The 18,740-nt window shown below is 41.9% G+C and overlaps 1 protein-coding gene across 1 annotated transcript in view; it reads right to left on the reverse strand.

The window, feature by feature from the left end:
* The window catches only part of LOC122543150 (AP-3 complex subunit mu-2), a 36,486-nt gene extending 18,737 nt beyond the window's left edge, over window positions 1–17,749 (reverse strand). Inside the window, exons 1-3 of the mRNA XM_043681522.1 lie at window positions 17,370–17,749; window positions 3,551–3,722; window positions 1,120–1,257 (exon numbers count right to left, since the gene is read on the reverse strand). Of these exons, the coding sequence (XP_043537457.1) occupies window positions 1,120–1,257; window positions 3,551–3,722; window positions 17,370–17,642 (583 nt within the window). The 5' untranslated portion in view covers window positions 17,643–17,749. The remainder of the gene's footprint in view (window positions 1–1,119; window positions 1,258–3,550; window positions 3,723–17,369) is intronic.
* Between the last annotated feature and the right edge of the window lie 991 nt (window positions 17,750–18,740).

Raw genomic sequence — 18,740 nt, forward strand, 5'->3', positions numbered from 1 at the left:
GGGGCAGTTTTAGTGATAGCAATGGTAGTTTTAGGTAAAACAGGATAGGTCCGTGTCTATTTATACTACATTTGGATGGACATTTCAAACATAGATGCTGAGCTCACAAGTCAGCCAGGATAGAAAATTATGGTTTACATTCAATGTCAACTATGTTAAGTTCTCAGGCAACAAAGACACAATGGGTCTTATGAGAACCCTCGCTGATTTTTCATTATTTTTGTTATTATTCTTGTATCAATTTTGAAGTGCAAGCCAGAAATGAACCACTTTCAGATAGCTTGTGGTAACAGAAAAAGAAAAGACCAAACAAATTTTGTTTTTTCAGGAGGCCAGGCCTGGTGGCTAACTGCAGTCTGATTCTTAGTTAAAGAGATTCCAATGCATGTAGGGACCCTGGGAATCAGTTCCAGCAAGTCTGGAAGGGATCCTGTGTTCAAGCAGATGGCAGCTGTTGAATGGTAATTAAGGCCCCGGGAAGAGTCCATCAGGGCGGAACCAGAATTAAAGGTTTGTTTTAAACTATGCTTTCTCAGAAATGATTTTTGGCTGCTTCTGGGATAGCATGAAGCTTTGACACCTCTCCACTAGCTTCCAGAAACCCAAAAAGAGTGGAGAGATGAGTTACGTATTGTTGTCTTTGCCAGAGTGAATGGACCACATGTTAGGAAAAGCAGTCAAGGAGTCCACATTTATGCCTGTGACCAATGCAGCATGAAAGTCATTTACATAGTTAGTTTGTGATTTTATTTTATCTATCCCTGAACTGTGTTTGCCTGTCCTTGGTGTAAGTGGGGACCGAAAACACATGTTTTAAGTACAGACAATAATCAGCTTAGTGTTTTTAAGTTTGCTCTCAACTATTTATTAAATGCACAATAATCTTAGTAAAGTCTTTTGTTTAAGATCCAAAACTGGGAGTTTTAAATTTACTTATTCAAAATCTGGACTTTATTATCACAAAGTCTGGCTTGGAACCATCGGATTGCCAGTTGGGAATCTTTGATGGTTTAGTTTTATGTAGTATGAAGACAGATCTAGAGAATTTGGTTTGGTTGAGCTGTTCCGTATCGTAACAATGTTCATCAATAACAAAGAATGCTACAACGTCATGTGTACCTGATTTGTCAATGATAGCATCAATCTCTTCCACCACATCAAAGTAGGCTTCATTGTTAGCATATCTCACTCCTGTACGGCGCCAGGGTACCACAGACAGCTGTCCTGTGGGGAGATGGTCCCCAACATTGGTACTACCTACAAATAGCACAAACATGAAGAATGCAAGTACAAAATGAAAAAGCTACATCTCTCAGGAAAATTCATGAGTCAAGACAAATTAAAAATTGAAAAGCTACTGCTCAATAAAATATTCAATTAAACATTTTGAATTGAATGTTATGATTCAAAGAGTATCTCAACAAAAACTGCCAGAGAAAATTACATTCAAAAAAGATTCAGCAAATCCTAAAATTCAATGCATGTTTTAATATTTTTACATGATCAAAAGCTGCCAGCTGTGAACATTTTACTCAGGAATTCTTTCAAAATACTTCATGAGTACTCCTTACAAACCTACATCTTCCTGTGAATGCAATATTTTGCTTGCAAGCGATTAATGTCCTTCTGCCAAGACATAGCACATGGATTGAGCTGCACCTTGGCAGACAACTGCAATACTGGAAATCCAGCATAAAGCATCTACTCTACAGAGTATCATGAAACAGCACCAACTGTACCTATTGCTAATGTAAAATATCATTGGTCATGCAATCAGAAGCAGCAATATTTTAAAATGTGTTGCCAAATAAGTAGTGCAGCTTAATCATGCAAATGGACAAATGAAATATTGTGGAAGTATCAAGAATAAGCCATGATGCCTCTGTATTTCACTGCTACTATACATAAAAGGGAAGGTGCCTCACTGCAGTGATACTGAAGCAGTATAACATATCAAGTAGATCTTCAATATCCAACTTACATTTCATGCCTGCAGGCAATCAGGACAAGGAAACCTGGTCAACATGAATGTGTTGGGCCGAAGGGCCTGTTTCCATGCTGTATAACACTGACGATATAAGTGATTGGACTTTTTGATTCAATGTTTTGAAGAGGTGACCAGGTGTGTGGATGAGAGTGATGCTTTTGATGTCATCAATTTGGAATTCAGCAAGGTTTTTGATCAGGTCCTGCATAAGGGACTTATAGCAAGAGTCGATGGGATCCAAGGAAATCTGGCTTATTGGATCGACAATCTAATTTGTGGCAGGAAGCTCATGGTGATGATAGAGGGGAGTAATGGAAGTAATGTCCAGCAGGGTTCGGTGTTGGGGCACTTGCTATTTGAGTTGTAAATAAATGAATGTTGGAAGGTTGGTCAGTGAGTTGGCAGATGATACAAAAATTGGTGGGAAGCAAATAGTGAGCAGGATAGCCTCAGATTACAAGAGGCTAGAGTCAGGCTATTCAATGTGCTGATTGGAAACAAACAGAAGTCAATCTGAATAAATGTGAGGTGATGCAGGACAAACCAAGACAAGGGAATACATGATGAATGACTGGAATCTGGGAAGCACTAAGGATCAGAAGAACCTTGGCATGCAAGTGTACCAGTCCCTGTAGAGATCAGGATAGGTTGATGCAGTGGCTACAAAAGCATATGATATACTTTCTTTTATTAGCCAAGATTTATACTAAAACCACATAAAACATTAGTTAGACCATGGCTGGAGCAGTGAATGCAGTTCTGCGATTCACACTGTAGGAGGAATAGCACTGGAGAGGGTCCAGAGGAGATTAACCAGGATGTTACCTGGGCTGGTGAGTTTTAGTTCTGAAGACAGATCAGACAAACTGGGGTGTTTGTTCCCCTTGGAGCAGATCAGAGTGAGAAAGGACACAATTGAGTCAAAGAGCTGTGCAGCTTGGAAACAAACCCTTCGGTCCAAATCATTCATGCTGACCAAATTTCCTAAATTAATCTAGACTCATTGGTCAGCATTTGCCCCATAGCCTTCTAAACCCTTCCTATTCGTGTACCAATCCAGATGCCTTTAAAATGTTGATATATAAAATTATGAGGGATATAGATAGGGTGGATAGGAAAACACTTTTCTCCTCGATGGAGGGATCATTGATCAATAGCCTGAAGGTTGAGAGGGGATGGTGAAAAAGTTTTTTCACCCAGAGCGTGTTGGGAATTTGGAATTCCCTGCCTGTCGGGATGGTAGGAGTAGAAGCCCTCACAACATTTCAGAAAGATTGAGACGTGCACCTGTGATGTCAAGCCCAAATGTTGGAAAATGTTAGAATAGGTTCTTGTTTTATGCTAGTGCAGACATGATGGGCTGAACGGCCTCTTTCTGTACTGTAGATCTCTATGACACGTATTTGAGAGAAATGGACCTTATCAGCTTTAAAGGAGTAGAAATTAGATGGCTGGTTTCTCCTCATTTGTAAGTTGTGCCTAGGGTACATGAAGACTCTCTCATAAACATGATAAATTCCTATTATTTTTGTAGTTTCTCTTGCTATGTGCCACAATACATACCAGTAATGGTATTCACAACAGTACGGAGAATGGTAGGGGGTCTGATCAGCTCCTTTAAAATATTAGACTCAGTTGCCAATGGGAAGCCATTGTCCAACATCTCTTCCAACACCTCATATACAACCACAACATTGTCTTTGATTGCCACCTCTGAACAGGTTCCAAAATAATCCTAGATAGAAAGCAGATCAACAAACATCATCAATATTGGCAATAGTTAAGACATGTGAGATTTCATAAAATATTCCAACAATTCATTACGAATTACTTTTAGCTCTGATCTAAATCAGAGGCAGGGAAATTAATGAAAATGGACCGAGTTTTAATAATTTTAAAACTAATGATTGGAGATAACTTAATAGTTACCTCATCTTCAATTGTTTATTTTTTTCAAATATTGGGTTTAATAATGCTGTGGACACCATTCATTGACCATTGAATTTAATACATTGAAATAGCCAATAAAAAAAATGCTCCAGCATTCTCAGATTGATACACCTTGTCAAACTTGGCTTTCTGAATTGTGGGATATGATCGCCTAAGGCGTATTCTATATCTTTTTGTGATTCACTGTCTTCAATGCAGCCAAGACCCTAGAATTCTGGGAATTTATAATAGGTCCATGTTCATGTGTCTCAACATATTTGTTAAGATCCCATATTTCATTTATATTGAATGGCCTCTCTCAAACATTAAGGAAGGACCATCTGTGTGGAATGAGCAAGGGAGCACTCGAAGTGATAATTTTGCATCCTTATCTGTATGCCATTATTCACAACAGTTAATCAAACAATGCCTTATCATGCCATAAGTCCACAAGCTAACAGCCAAGAACCATGGAATCAAATAGTACAGAAGAGACCCTTTGGCCCAACGAGTCTATCCTGCGAAAAATAACCAACCACCTGCATTAGTCCCATTTCCATGGACGAGGTCCACAGCTTTGGATGTTATGACACTTGAAGTGCTCATCTACATAATTTCTATAAGGTAGAGAGGTTATCTGTTTCGACAATCTTTCCAAAAAGGGTACTCCAAACCCTCCCCAGCCTGTGAGCAAAAAAAGAAAGATCTTTCCTCAAATCCCCTCCCGCTTAACATTCAAGATAGAGAATTCCAAAGATTAACAACCCAGAGGAAACAAAAATCCTCATCTACTTAAAATGGGGGGACCCCTCACATTGAAATGGTCACCCTCTGCCATAAGGAGACATCTTCCCAGCACCTACACTGTCAAGTCCCCTTAGAGCCTCGTGCCAAAAGTATCAGCTGCATTCTTCTAAACTCCGAAATTCTAAACCTATCCCAAGAATCAACCTGCTCAACCTTGTCTAAACTGCCTCCAATGCACATACAGTAGCGCCACTGTTATAATTTACTCAGCAAGTTGAAACCGCTGTGAAACACGCACTCTCTCCGGCAGAAGTGATTGAGAACAAAATATTGAATGTTTTCAAGGTGGAAGGACACATACTTTTTAGGGCTAAAGGAATCAAAGGGTACAGAGGGAAAGCAAGAACAAGGTTCCAAGTTGGAAGATCAGCCACGGTAGAGTTCAGCAAGGGCTGAATAGACTACTCCTGCTTTCTATGTTCTGAGGTTTTCCTTGAATGATCACGGATTCAATTTTCTTTCCATCTGACCAAGAGTCTCTCCTGCTTTCATGCCCTGCCATTGGTTTATGCTCGAAAGATTTGCAAGTTAATATTCAACGAGTTTAGCTGCATAATGTATGCACTTTGTGGCCACCAAGTCCTCAGGTGAGACAAGACTCTGGCTTGGAAACAGGGATGTAACCCACTGTGTCACAAGGCCAGCACACTGTCATGAGACAGACTGCAAAACCTAATGCAGGTGGTGTTACCAATGCCCTCTATAGTGATACAAGACTTCCCTAATTTTATGCTGATGCAACATTACATTTACCTTACTAATTACTTGCTGGAACTCTATGCTAACTTTAATTCAAATACAAGGACACTCAGATCCCACGTACCGCAAATTATTTTTCTCTTTTGTTCTTCCTTCCAAAGTGGACAGCTTCACATTTCCCCTATGTTTTACTGTATATGCTAAATTTTGACGAGTCACTTAACCTCTTTATATTCATTTGCAGACACAATCCATCCTCCATGCAATTTGCATTCCGAACTACAGTCATACAGCACAGAAACAGACCCTTCGGTCCAACCAGTCCGTGCTGAACATAATCCCAAACTAAATTAGTCCTACGTGCTGGCGCTTAGCCCATATCCCTCTGAACATTTCTTGTTCATGTATTCATGCACATGTCTTTTAAACGCTGTAATTGTACACACATCCACCACTTCTTCTGGAAGTTCATTTCAGATATGAACATTCCCTGTATTAAAAAAAGTCTCATGTCTTCTTGAAGTTTTTCTCCTCTTACCTTAAAAATATGCCCCCTTGTTTTAAAACTGCCCATCCTCAGGAAAGAACACCTGCTATTCACATTATCTATGCTCATGGTTTTATAAACCTTTGTAAAGCCACCCCTCAACCAGTGAAAAAATTCCCAGTCTCTCCTAAAAAGTCAAAGTCAAAGCTCCATTTTGTATTGTTAGCAAATTTGTTAGCACACTTAGTCTTTTCATTTAAATCATGAATAAAAGACAAGAAATAGTTCAGGGCCCACCTCCAGGGTCACCCCATTTGTTTCAGATTACCAAATCTTGAAATGACTTTTTTATCCTGACTGTTTTCTGCCACTGAAACAATCCTATGCCATGGTAATATATTTCTCCCAACAATGAACTCTGTTGCGCAGCATAAGGCATGTGATCAAATATTTTAAAGGAAATCCAAAAGCATTACATTTGCACTTCTTCAGTCTTCAAGGACCTACACACAATTTAAAAAACTTTAGAAGGTGACAACCAAGCCGTCCACAGTCTGTACTCCCTCCTTTTTTTTTTAAAAAAAAAAGTGCAAGGATGCGAGTCATCAGATCCAAGGGACTGGTCTTCCAGTACTTTTTCTCCATTGATGGTGACTATTTTAAGTTCCTCTGTCATGTTTGCCCCTTAATTTTCTGCAATTCTTGGGAGACTTTTCATGTGGTCTAGAGTGTAAGATAGTCCAAAAGGTGCTCAAAGAATCTTCTTGCTGCCCGCAACTAATTCGACATGTTTAACATTTCAGACACTCTTACTAGAGTACTCTATCCTTTTTTTAGATATCAATAGGCAAGTTCATTAGTCTATAAAGGCAGAACACCAGGACCATATTTTCAGTTCCAAAGTGTTTTGAAACTACTGGGCTTGTATGCACTCTGTTTCCATCCCTTAAGATGGCTGGCAACCACAGTATCAAGGTCACTTTTTCTTACCTTTGATGATTTTGAAGGAGCATATGACACAAGTAGGGCTAACCAACAAGCATAAGCCGATAGTTATGCAATTTGCTACCTGAGGGCAGTATCAGACCTACCACATGACTTGACAGGTGATCATGGGATCTGACAAAGATTCTGCTGTGCTTTCTTAAGAATTTGATTTCATGTGCTCTGTTTATCAATGGATCTTTTCTCTTGTCCATTTGTGACAAGGAGTGCTCAATAGTTATCTTGGGAACTGTACACTGTCTCTGTATGGTCACCGTTCATCACAAGTGCAGAAAACTACACAGTTAGTTTTGTGCCTCATCATATTGATTTATGAACACAGCTAGCTGCTGAGCTGGATAATCTTGTCAAATAATATGGTTCAGTAGTTGGCGAGGTCCAAACAAAAACAGACAACAGATATTACACAAAGTCAGTCATTCATTCATTCTGAACAGGGATCAACCATTGCAAATCTCGATCCATTCGTAACGATCTACTCTTACAAAAAAAAGAAGCATTTCATGGTCAAATCAACTGATTACAGCCAACTGCAATTGGACAGAATAATAATTATTTCTTGCAAAGCAACACAAACTGTTGCAAGGATCACCTACAACATGAGCTATGCAGCATCTGTTAACATGAATATTTAAATGATGGAGGATCACGTTCACTGTCCAGATCAGGTTTTATTCTGTCTTAGTTAAGGTGGTAGGATACATCTCAGTAGAACTGGTAGTCTGTACACTGGAATGAACAAATTGCAAGGCTACAGGGAAAGGGCAGGGGAGATGGGGGAGCTGTATTTTTCAGGATGGTATGAAGTGAGGTTTTCCAGGGATTTGTTTGTGGCTGACTCTATTTTGACTAAAAATAATGATCTCAACTCAATTATAAGAGCACAATTTCAGAATGTGAAGAAGCCAAAAAATGTAGAAGGTGAACAGTGATACTCTTAAAGAGAACCTGGATAGGGTAATGCATAGAAGTAGACACATGGAAGGTGCAATTTACTATTGAGAAGTGTGAAGTGATAAATGTGAAGAGCCTCCAACTGAATTGGTAATGGACAGGGAAAGTGTACTTTGGGCCCCTTCGTGCAGGGAGTGGTGTCCTCGGTCGACTGGGAAGGGATTGGGTCGATTGGGCAAGAGAAAAAGCAAAAGAGCAGAAAGCCAGGATTTACAAGCAGGAAGCCTCAGATGGCTCGAGAACCAGGAAAGGGTATTGCAACAGAGATGAAACTGATAAATACTAAGAAGCCTCAGAGAGAAGGGAGGTGGAGGGAGAAAGAAGAGTGGAGGGAGGGAGGGAGAAAGGAGGAGAGAAGGAGAAAGACGAGTGAGGGAGCAAAGAGAAGAATGAGAGAGAGAAGACTGAGAAAGAAAGAAGAAACAAAAAAAAAGGTAAAGACATTGTTATCCTACCTGCACACAAAGGACACCTGACAGTCATTCAAATCGAAGAGATGACGTTGAAAAAGCAAACACACTACTTACAGATACCAACACTTACCCACAAGTGGCAATAGCTCAGACCCACAACTTGAGGACCAAATCACAGCCTTACTCAAAAAAACTTCAGAAATCTGGAGAAATAAATAAGACTAACTTCCAAAAAATGAAACCAGATGAAGCCAACACACCACACTTCCACTGACTACCCAAAATTCACAAACCAGGAGCCCCCCTCAGACCCATAGTCGCACTACCTGGAACCTCCAGATTAGCCAAAGAGCTACACCAAAGACTAAAACACTTAGTAGAAGACTCACGCCACTCCACCCAAGAATTTCTGAATACTAAAGACACTAAGACAGAAGAGGATGAAATAATGGTCTCCTTTGATGTAACAGCCCTGTTTACATCAATCAACATTAGCCTGGACAAGAAAATACTGACTACACTATTAGAAGACCCAAAGACACATGCACCAAACACCACTAACTTCATCAGCAAGGACAGTAATGTCAAGCTAGTGGACCTATACCTTACCACACACTTCACCTTCAACAACAAACCTACGGAATACCCACGGGATCCCTGATATCAGGATTCTTAGCAGAGGTAGTAATGCAGAGACTCGAACAAACCGCTCTGCCAACCACCCAACTCAAGCTTTGGGTCTGCCATGTGGATGACACCTTTGTCATCACAAAACGAAGCAAATTAGAGGAAACCTTCAAGACCGTTAATAATAATACCCTTACTGGCATAAAATTCACTAAAAGGAGGAAGACGACAACTAACTGCCATTCCCAAATATCACAGTAGAGCGAACAGCCAATGGTCAACTTCAAACCTGCGTCTACAGGAAAACAACACATACAGAGCAAATATTGAACTACAGATGCCATCATCCCCAACACCCACCATCGAAGCTGCATCAGAACATCATTTCAACGAGCCAACACACACTGCAGCACAGGAACTACGCACAGCAGAGGAAAATCATCTATACCGGGTATTCAAAAATAATGGATACCCAATGAACATAGTCCACCAATTTCACAGCAACAAACCCAAACAAGTAGACAAAACTTGTCCAGAAACCCTAGCCATTCTCCCCTACAAAGACATGTCAGAAATGACTGCCAGACTACTCAGACCTCTTGGCATCATGGTAGCCCACAAACCCACCAACACACTAAAACAGCAGCTAATGAACTTGAAAGACCCTTTAGACAACAAGCAAAACTAATGTCATTTACAAAATACTGTGCAAGGACTGTAACAAACACTACATTGGACAAACAGGCAGAAAACTAGCCACCAGGTTACATGAACACCAACTAGCCACAAAATGACATGACCCTCTCTCACTAGTATCCTTACATATAGATAAAGAAGGGCACCACTTCGACTGGGACAACACATCTATCCTAGGACAAGCCAAACAGAGACACGCACGGGAATTCCTAGAAGCATGGCATTCTAACCGGAACTCTAGCACCAAACACATCAAGTTCGATCCCATCCACCACCCCCTAAGAAAAGGAGCAGGAAATAATGTCACCACAGGAAATGACATCACTAACCCAAAGAAACCCAAACTTATAAATAGAAAGCAGGAATCATGTACAGTGCTTCGCCTGGAGGCCCACTGAAGATGTTACCCAGTAGGGTGGTGAAACGTCTAGAAATGAACCTTCCAGCTCAGCGAGCAAACCCACCTCCAAAAAGGAAGAACAATAGAAAGAGAAATGAAGTAAAGAAAGAAATGAGAGAGAGCAAAATTAGAGAAAAGAGGAGAGAGGGGAGATGGAAAGAAGCTGGGAGTTGGAATCAAGTTCAAGGGTGATGGCTTATTATATCTGGGAGGTGTCAAGATAACAGAGGAGGTGGAAGTGCCAGTGTTGCACTGCAGTGGACACAGTCAAAAATCACACAAAACCACCTTATAGGCCAACAGGATTAGTTGAAACCACAAGCTTTCAAAGTCCCCCTCCTTCCTCAGATGGCTAGTGAGTGAGAATACATCAGACGCAGAATTTATAGTAAAAGATCAAAGGATCATACAACTGATGCAAATGTATTGAACAAACCTATATGGCCATCAATCAGTTAGAACAGAGGTGCAGGTTTTGATGGATTAGTACGTAAATCCCAGAATTTCTTTCAATTTACTGCCCCAAGATAACATCAGGTTTTATCAGAATAAACTGTGACACCTCAGGTCAAACAATGCATTTTAGGTCTGAGGCCTTGTTTTGAGGTAAAAACAATGACTGCAGATGCTGGAAACCAGATTGTGGATTAGTGGTGCTGGAAGAGCACAGCAATTCAGGCAGCATCCGAGGACAGGCAAAATCGACGTTTCGGGCAAAAGCCCTTCATCAGGAATAAAGGCAGAGAGCCTGAAGCATGGAGAGATAAGCTAGAGGAGGGTGGGGGTGGGGAGAGAGTAGCATAGAGTTCTTGTAGAGAGAAGAGGAAAACTTCTTCAAGGCAGGCATCCTTGCAAGAGGATTCGCAGTAGGGTTAAAATCAACGAGGTAAAAACAATGACTGCAGATGCTGGAAACCAGATTCTGGATCAGTGGTGCTGGAAGAGCACAGCAATTCAGGCAGCATCCGAGGACAGGCAAAATCGACGTTTCGGGCAAAAGCCCTTCATCAGGAAGTGTCAGGGAGTTCTGCATTATTGGAGGTGCCAGGCAGTACTGCATTATTGGCGGTGTCAGGGAGTGCGACATTATTGGACATGTCAGGGAATGCTGCATTATTGAAGGTGTCAGGGAGTGCTGCATTATTGGATTCCTGCGGTGGCAGGGGAAAGTGCCAGGATGGGAGGGTGGGTCGTGGACCTGACCAGGTAGTCACGGAGGGGACGGTCTTTGCGGAAGGCGGAGAGGGGTGGGAGGGAAATATATCCCTGGTGGTGGGGTCTGTTTGGAGGTGGCGGAAATGTCGGCGGATGATTTGGTTTATGCGAAGGTTGGTAGGGTGGAAGGTGAGCACCAGGGGCGTTCTGTCCTTGTTGCGGTTGGAGGGGTTGGGTCTGAGGGCGGAGGTGCGGGATGTGGATGAGATGCGTTGGAGGGCATCTTTAACCACGTGGGAAGGGAAATTGCGGTCTCTAAAGAAGGAGGCCATCTGGTGTGTTCTATGGTGGAACCGCTCCTCCTGGGAGCAGATACGGCGGAGGCGGAGGAATTGAGAATACGGGATGGCATTTTTGCAAGGGTGATGGTTTATTATATCTGGGAGGTGTCATGATAACAGAGGAGGTGGAAGTGCCAGTGTTGCACTGCAGTGGACACAGTCAAAAATCACACAAAACCAGGTAGAGGTAGGGTGGGAAGAGGTGTAATCCTTGTTTTGAGTCTGTTTGTGTCTCAACCTGGCGTCAGACTGGCTTTATTTCCAAAGTAGGAATTGATGAAAAGCCACATGGACTGACTGCCTACAGACCGTGTGTTTTTTGAACAAAATAGAATGTATCTGCAAATGCAAATTCACCCCATAGATTTATATACGTGTGCTTGTGTCAGGTAGTGTGTGTGCGCGCACGTGCGCGTGTCAGGTAGTGTGTGAGAAAGGGAGCATGAGTGTGTCTGAACTTGTTAACTGACTGGTTATAAATCAGGAGTGAAGCTCTCCAACAATATTCTCATAAATCTGCAGCATCAGGCTAATGTGCATAGTCAACATTTTATTCCTGTTAGTTACCCTAATCCATCAAAGTTCATAAAGATCAATTGCCAAGGGAATAAGGAATCCCTCTTTTATAATCTTCATGCAATTTCAATTGCTTGATATATTCAGAAGAACAAAGAGAGTAGTTATGAAAAAATTGCAATTCTTAGGAGAGTTCAGGAACAGAGAAGCCAAGTGTGATGGGTGCACAGAATTGGTGAAGGTAACAGAAAAGATATAAAAAGTAATTTCGAAAGGTGGGATTCTGAGTTTCCCCATGTACAGAAGCAGACTACAGGAGTCAGGAAGTTAGGATGAACCTTTATGAAACACTGATTTGGCCTCAATGGAAGGATTGTGTCCAATTCTAAACACTGCATTTTAAAAAGAATGCAGAAAAGATTTAAAGTAGAGGATCCAGGGATTAGGAATTTTGTGGGTAGACTGGAGAAGCTGAGGTTATCATCTTTGGAAATTTTGAAAGATGTTCAAAATCATGACAGGGTCTACAGGAAGCCACCAAAGAAGAACTGATCCTTTTAGTGGAAGGATCAATTGCCTGGTGACAGAAATATCAATCTAACTGACAAAGTACCAACAGCAAGCTGAGAAAAGATGTTTCACTTACCTATTAAAAAAAGACAGTGACTGATTAGTACTTGAAATGCACTGCCTAAGCATATGGTAGAGATATATTCAATTGTGGTTGTGAAAAGGGCAATGAGTCACCAGAGTAGAAACAATTTTTATGGCTATGTGGAAAAGGCAGGAGTGTGACTGAGCTGAGCTGTTTTTGTAGATAGCAGAACAAGGACCATCTCGATATCTCTTGAAGAAGAACTATCACTATCTCACCATGCCATAAAAATTTGTTCATTCCTCAAATTTGGAGTTTGAGATTTAGTCAGGGGAATAGCAACAGGTGGGATAAATAACTTACAATTATCTTGGGGCAGGAATGGGGCAATGATCTGATGACAGTCTCTTCCCCAAATAGATTTGGTGAATGGACATGTGCATATACAGTGGTTAGAAAACACAAGCTGTGAAAATGCAGACTCAAATAATTGACTCTACTTCAAACCGATGAAATTCCAACGGGAACTCCATTAACATGGCCACAGTAGAGCTGGAGCACTCTGACAACTGTCTTCTTTCGAACTCTGGTAGCAGTACAAAACCGATACCAGCCATTAACATTGTTCCATTCCACTCAATGCATCACTTTGTTTTTCAACCTGGCCATCAAACTGCAAAAGGTATTGTCCACGTAAATTCTATTTGCGGCTCGTTAACAACAGAGTTTCTTCAGTAAAGTACTGTTATTATTTCAGCTGACGTATGCTATAATTACTGGATAAGTTCAGACTTTTGACTGGACTCTTGCTTGACTGATCATATTTGTCTGTTTTGGTTTTCACAAAGTAGTCTTTCACTGAACATAAGCAAGCAATGTTGTGGATTTGCTGTGTTAAGAAAGTTTCAGTGCGGTAAGATACTTCACACAGTTGTTTTAAAATGTGAGGTAATGAGAAAGAAGGAGAGAAATCAACTCCTAAATTTAGCTTCCCTACTTCATCTGGAAGCATGAATTGTAGCACATGATCGTGTACGTGTTTGCAGAAGTCAACACATGATGAACCAGATCATAGCAGGACACAATGACTCTTATGTTAACCCACTGAAGCAACTCAGGCCTGTGTGTCACAGACTGGGTCATGCACTTGACAATAATTAAAGATGTCAAGATTCCTATTTGTGCCGTAGCTGTGAGATCTATAGTGAAATAGAATCAGCCATTGTCTTGAACTTAACAAGACAGATGGTTTTGTACTCTACTCCTTAATCATTCGGGGAGCATTTGAGACCATAATGTGCTTCTATAGATTTTTCTTTTGCCTCTTCTGATATAAGAAAAACCAGGAACTTGCAGTGACTGTAGCATTCTGTCAACTTGTTTGCAGCGTTCTCTTTTGCCAATTGAAGGGATTGGAATCAAGTTGACCTCGTCAACGGCAAAGTGTTTGATTGGGGCTGTTAACCTGGACCAATCAAGAAATCCTTGGCTGACCAGTATAACCAGGAGACACCTGTACACACACAATATGGGGGGGAGGGGGGTTAGAAAATATGCAGGAGATTTTAAAAAGGGGAAAAAAATAACCAAACAAATAATAAAATAAACAGGAGGTTTAGAATCTCCTCAGTTTAGGGCACTGACTCTGTGCTGGCTGGTGCTACAGTCAGTGTGTTCCTGCTGTTGAAGAGGGGGAGAGTCTCTTTGTCTTTTTGCTCCCCCACCCCCTTTGTTTAGGGAAGATATTTGTTTTTTTGGGAGTTTCTGTGTTGTTTGTTTGTATTTTTTAAAGAAAAGATATATAACCAGGAGAGGAAAAAAATATAAAACAGGAGATTTAGAATCTCCTCAGAGAAAAAAAAATAACCAGGAGATGAGAATCTCCTTAGGTGAGGACTGACTCTGGGCTAGTGCAGAAAAACAAAGGAAAAACAAAGAAAACAGCATCCAGATAAGGCAACATACATATTAATTGGGTGACTGTTACAATCAGCGAATGTTAATAGTAGAGATTAAGCCTTCTCCTGTAATATAATCAATGTTCTTAACCTTGTTAACTGGCTTCACATAATGATACCTTTCCCCTTGTTAAACTGACCTTACATACTGTATGCTTCCAATATTATGAAATGGCAATACATAATGACTGCTTTTCCACATTGTTAACTCATTATCCTTGCCTCCAGCACCCCACAGTTAATTGTATGTTCTTATCTGTTCTGAGTCATGCTCAGCTGAACCTCATTTCACAAAACTCTTTCCGACCTGCTCATACCCAATACACATTCTCAAAACCAGAAGATTTTTTTTACTGAAGAGATTCTAAAGAAAAGAAATGTATAACCAGGAAATGTACAATCCCCTCAGTTGACAATTGTCTTGAAAAGTACTTTGTCCTCATCTGAGTTTTGAAACTACCTCATCTCACTCTATATCTGTGACCTCTTGTTTGAGACTGTCCCACAAGGGGGAAACATCTGTTCAATGTCCACTTTATCAAACTGTTTAGCATTTTACAAACCTCGGTCAGATCCCTTCTCATTCTTTCTGAACTCCAATGAGTAGAAGCCCAAGCCAAACTGCACCTCCTACAATAGCCCTTTCACCCCTGGAATTAATCAGATGAACCTCCTCTGAACTGTCCCGCATGCAACCACATCCTTTCAAAATGGACACAAAACTCCAGATGTGGTCTCACCAACAGCTTACATAATTATAACAACACTACTTTACTTTTATAATCTAGTCCTTTTGCAATAAATGCCAAGGAGTTCATTTGTCTTTCTTGTTATATGTCCTAACCGCATTGCCACTTTGTGATTCACGCTCAAAACTATCCAGGTCGAACTGCACCAATGCACTTGGAATCTGCTTCCCATTTAAATCACAATTTACCCTCGTATTTTTGAGCAATACGGACATTTTCACACAGAGTGGGTTGTATGTGGAATGAATTGCCAGAGGAAGTGCTGGATGCAGGTACAGTTACAACCTGTAAAAGACATTTGGGCAGATAGGGAAGGTTTAGAGAGAAATTAGACAAACAGACAATGGGTTGAGTTTAGTGTGGGAAACCTGGTCAGCACAGATGAGTTGAACTGAAGAGCTTGTTTCCATGCTATCTGACTCAATGACTCTGACAACCTCACCCTTATTCACATCAAACTCCATCTGTCAGATGCTGGCCCATTCTCCTCACCTATGAATATCCAGCTGTAATTTTCTATCCTCAACGCAGTCTGCTTACCCACTTAATTTAAGGGGAAGTTTAAAATGAGATGTGAGAACCACATTTTCCACAAAAAGGGTGGGGAGTGCCTGAAACACACCAGAGTTGGTGGTAGAAGCAGATACAACAGCAGTATTCTAAAAGCACCTGGACTAATACGTGAATAGGGAGGGATACGGATCCTGTAAGAGAAGATAGTTTTCGTACGAAAGGGCAAAATAAGGCAGCACGGACCTGGAGCCAGAGGGACTGTTCCTGTGCTGTAATGTTCTTTGTTGTATTATCCACTAATTTTGCTCTGTTACACTCTGTCCTTGTTTGCAAAGCTAACCTTCTGGGTCAGACTTCTATACCACAGCTGATTCAAGAGTGTCATCCAATTGTACCTCTCATAGAAAAGTCAATATGTGAAGATTTATAGCCATAAATGGGAGAAATAATCTTGTATAGGGACCTCAGACAAATTATTTTTCCCAGCACTTATTCACTGAATAACTCATACACAAATTCAACAGTAAAATTGGTCCAATAAAATCTTAAGTGTTGTTCTTCAGCAGATTGAAAGAGCTGCAACAGTAATCAAAATGCTGCAAGCAAACAATCATTTTGACACAGCTTGAATGGGATATTTTCTCATGGACAGGTCACCAATTGAAATCAGAAGTTGAAACTTCTGTACATGTTCATAAGATTCACAGGAACACGAAAAAACAAAAAGCCAATGCCTTTCATAATTGTATGAAAAAGGGAATAAATAGGCTTTATTTTGGGAGCTTATGGTTAATATCACAATGCAAGCTAATTGTATGATGGGCTTAGTCTGATATCTCTCGTCCCTGGGGGATTGAAGAAACTCATGAACAGGCCCACGTTAAGAGTCGTAAGAATGAACCAATGAACCAGAACTTCACGTTGCTGCATACAGGATTTTGGTCAGCTTTGGCCAGCAATACTAAAGTCAGAAAAGTAAAAGGTAAGAAGGAGTTCAGGAGCACCACATAGCTGTTTTGTGATTTTTACAATGAAATGCCAGCTTCTCGTTTAGAATCTGATTAGAAATTGATTTTTATGGTGAATGATTTGCCTCACACTTGATATGCACTCATGATCTTTGGTTGAATACCTCCCAGTTGTTAGGATCATAGAGTCACAGATGTACAACACGGAAACAGTCCCTTCGGTCCAACCCGTCCTTGCCGACCAGATATCCCAACCCAATCTAGTCCCAACTGCCAGCACCCGGCCCATATCCCTTCAACCCTTCCTATTCATATACCCATCCAGATGCCTTTTAAATGTTGCAATTGTAGCAGCCTCCACCACTTCCTCAGGCAGCTCATTCCATACACGTACCACCCTCTGCGTGAAAAAGTTGTCCCTTAGGTCTCTTTTATATCTTTCCCCTCTCACCCTCAACCTATACCCTCTAGTTCTGGACCCACCCAAAGGAAAAGACCTTGTCTATTTAACCCATGCATGCCGCTCGTGTTCCCCGAAAGAAGGACATGGTTTAATAACTTCCCACTGACCTGAAACGTGTCAACCACCCGATGGAGAAACTCGATGACAAACAGCGGCGGCACCTCACTCTGGATCACAGCCACGAAGAAGATGCGATCCCGGTAGACGCTGATTAAGAAATGATGCGGAGTCGGGATGACGGGGGGCACATTCTCCGACTCGCTCGCCTTCTCTTGCGCCTCGAAGAAGTAATCGCAAACCGACCGGCTCACCACACTCTTCCAGTGCTTCTCCAGGAAGATGTCCCCAGAGGAGTTGATGAGGAACAAGCTGTGGATCATAATTCCGGCCGAGGTTACCCGGTGCGAGTGGTGCAGTTCAGTCTGCAGCCAGCTCTGCACCGCTGAGTCCCCAACTTCCGCCTCTCCAATCGCTTCCGGGATCTCCTGCCGTCTCATTGGCCAATCCCCCACTAACACCGCCCCTTTCTTCAACTCGACGGCCAGTGATTGGAGGATGACGAGTGCACTCTCACTTGTCAGCGATTGGACAAGCTTCTGTGCTCCCATTCAATGGTCAGTGGTCACACGAGGGGATTGCTGTGGAGGAGCCGGTGTTGGACTGGGGTGGACCAAGTTAAAAATCACACAACATCAGGTTATAGTCCAACAGGTTCATTTGGGAGCACTAAGCTTTTTTCGGAGCGCTGCTCCTTTATCAGATGGCTGTGGAATACAAGATCCTGTTTTGATTAGATTCCCTACAGGATGGAAACAGGCCCTTCGGTCCAACAAGTCCACACTGACCCTCCGAAGAGTAACCCACCCAGACCCATTCCCCTGTATTTACTCCTGACGAATGCACCGAACACTACTTGATGAAGGAGCAGCGCTCCGAAAGCGAGTTCTTTCAATTAAATCTGTTGGACTATTACCTGGTGTTGTGTGATTTTTAACAATGGGCAATTTAGCAGGTTTAGATTAGAGTGGTGCTGGAAAAGCACAGCACATCAGGCAGCATCCAAGAAGCAGGAAAATCAACATTTCGGGGAAAAGCCTTTCATCAGGAATAGAGGCAGGGAGAGATAATTTGGGGCGGGTGGGGCTGCGGAGAAGGTAGCAAAGAGTACAATAGGTGAATGAGGGTGGGGATGGAGGTGATAGGTCAGACGAGAGGGTGGAGCGGACAGGTGGGAAGGGAGATTGGCAGGTAGGACAGGTCATGAGGACGGTGCTGAGCTGGAAGGTTGGAACTGAGGTAAGGTGGGGGGGAGGGGAAATGAGGAAACTGGTGAAGTCCACATTGATGCCAAGGGGTTGAAGTGTTCCGAGGCGGAAAATGGGGTGTTCTTCCTCCAGGCGCGGGTGGTGAGGGAGCAGCAGTGGAGGAGGCCCAGAGCCTGCATGTCCTCGGCAGAGTGGGAGGGGGAGTTAAAATGT

The sequence above is a fragment of the Chiloscyllium plagiosum genome, chromosome 42 (assembly GCF_004010195.1).
Source record: "Chiloscyllium plagiosum isolate BGI_BamShark_2017 chromosome 42, ASM401019v2, whole genome shotgun sequence".
In the NCBI taxonomy this organism is placed as follows: domain Eukaryota; kingdom Metazoa; phylum Chordata; class Chondrichthyes; order Orectolobiformes; family Hemiscylliidae; genus Chiloscyllium; species Chiloscyllium plagiosum.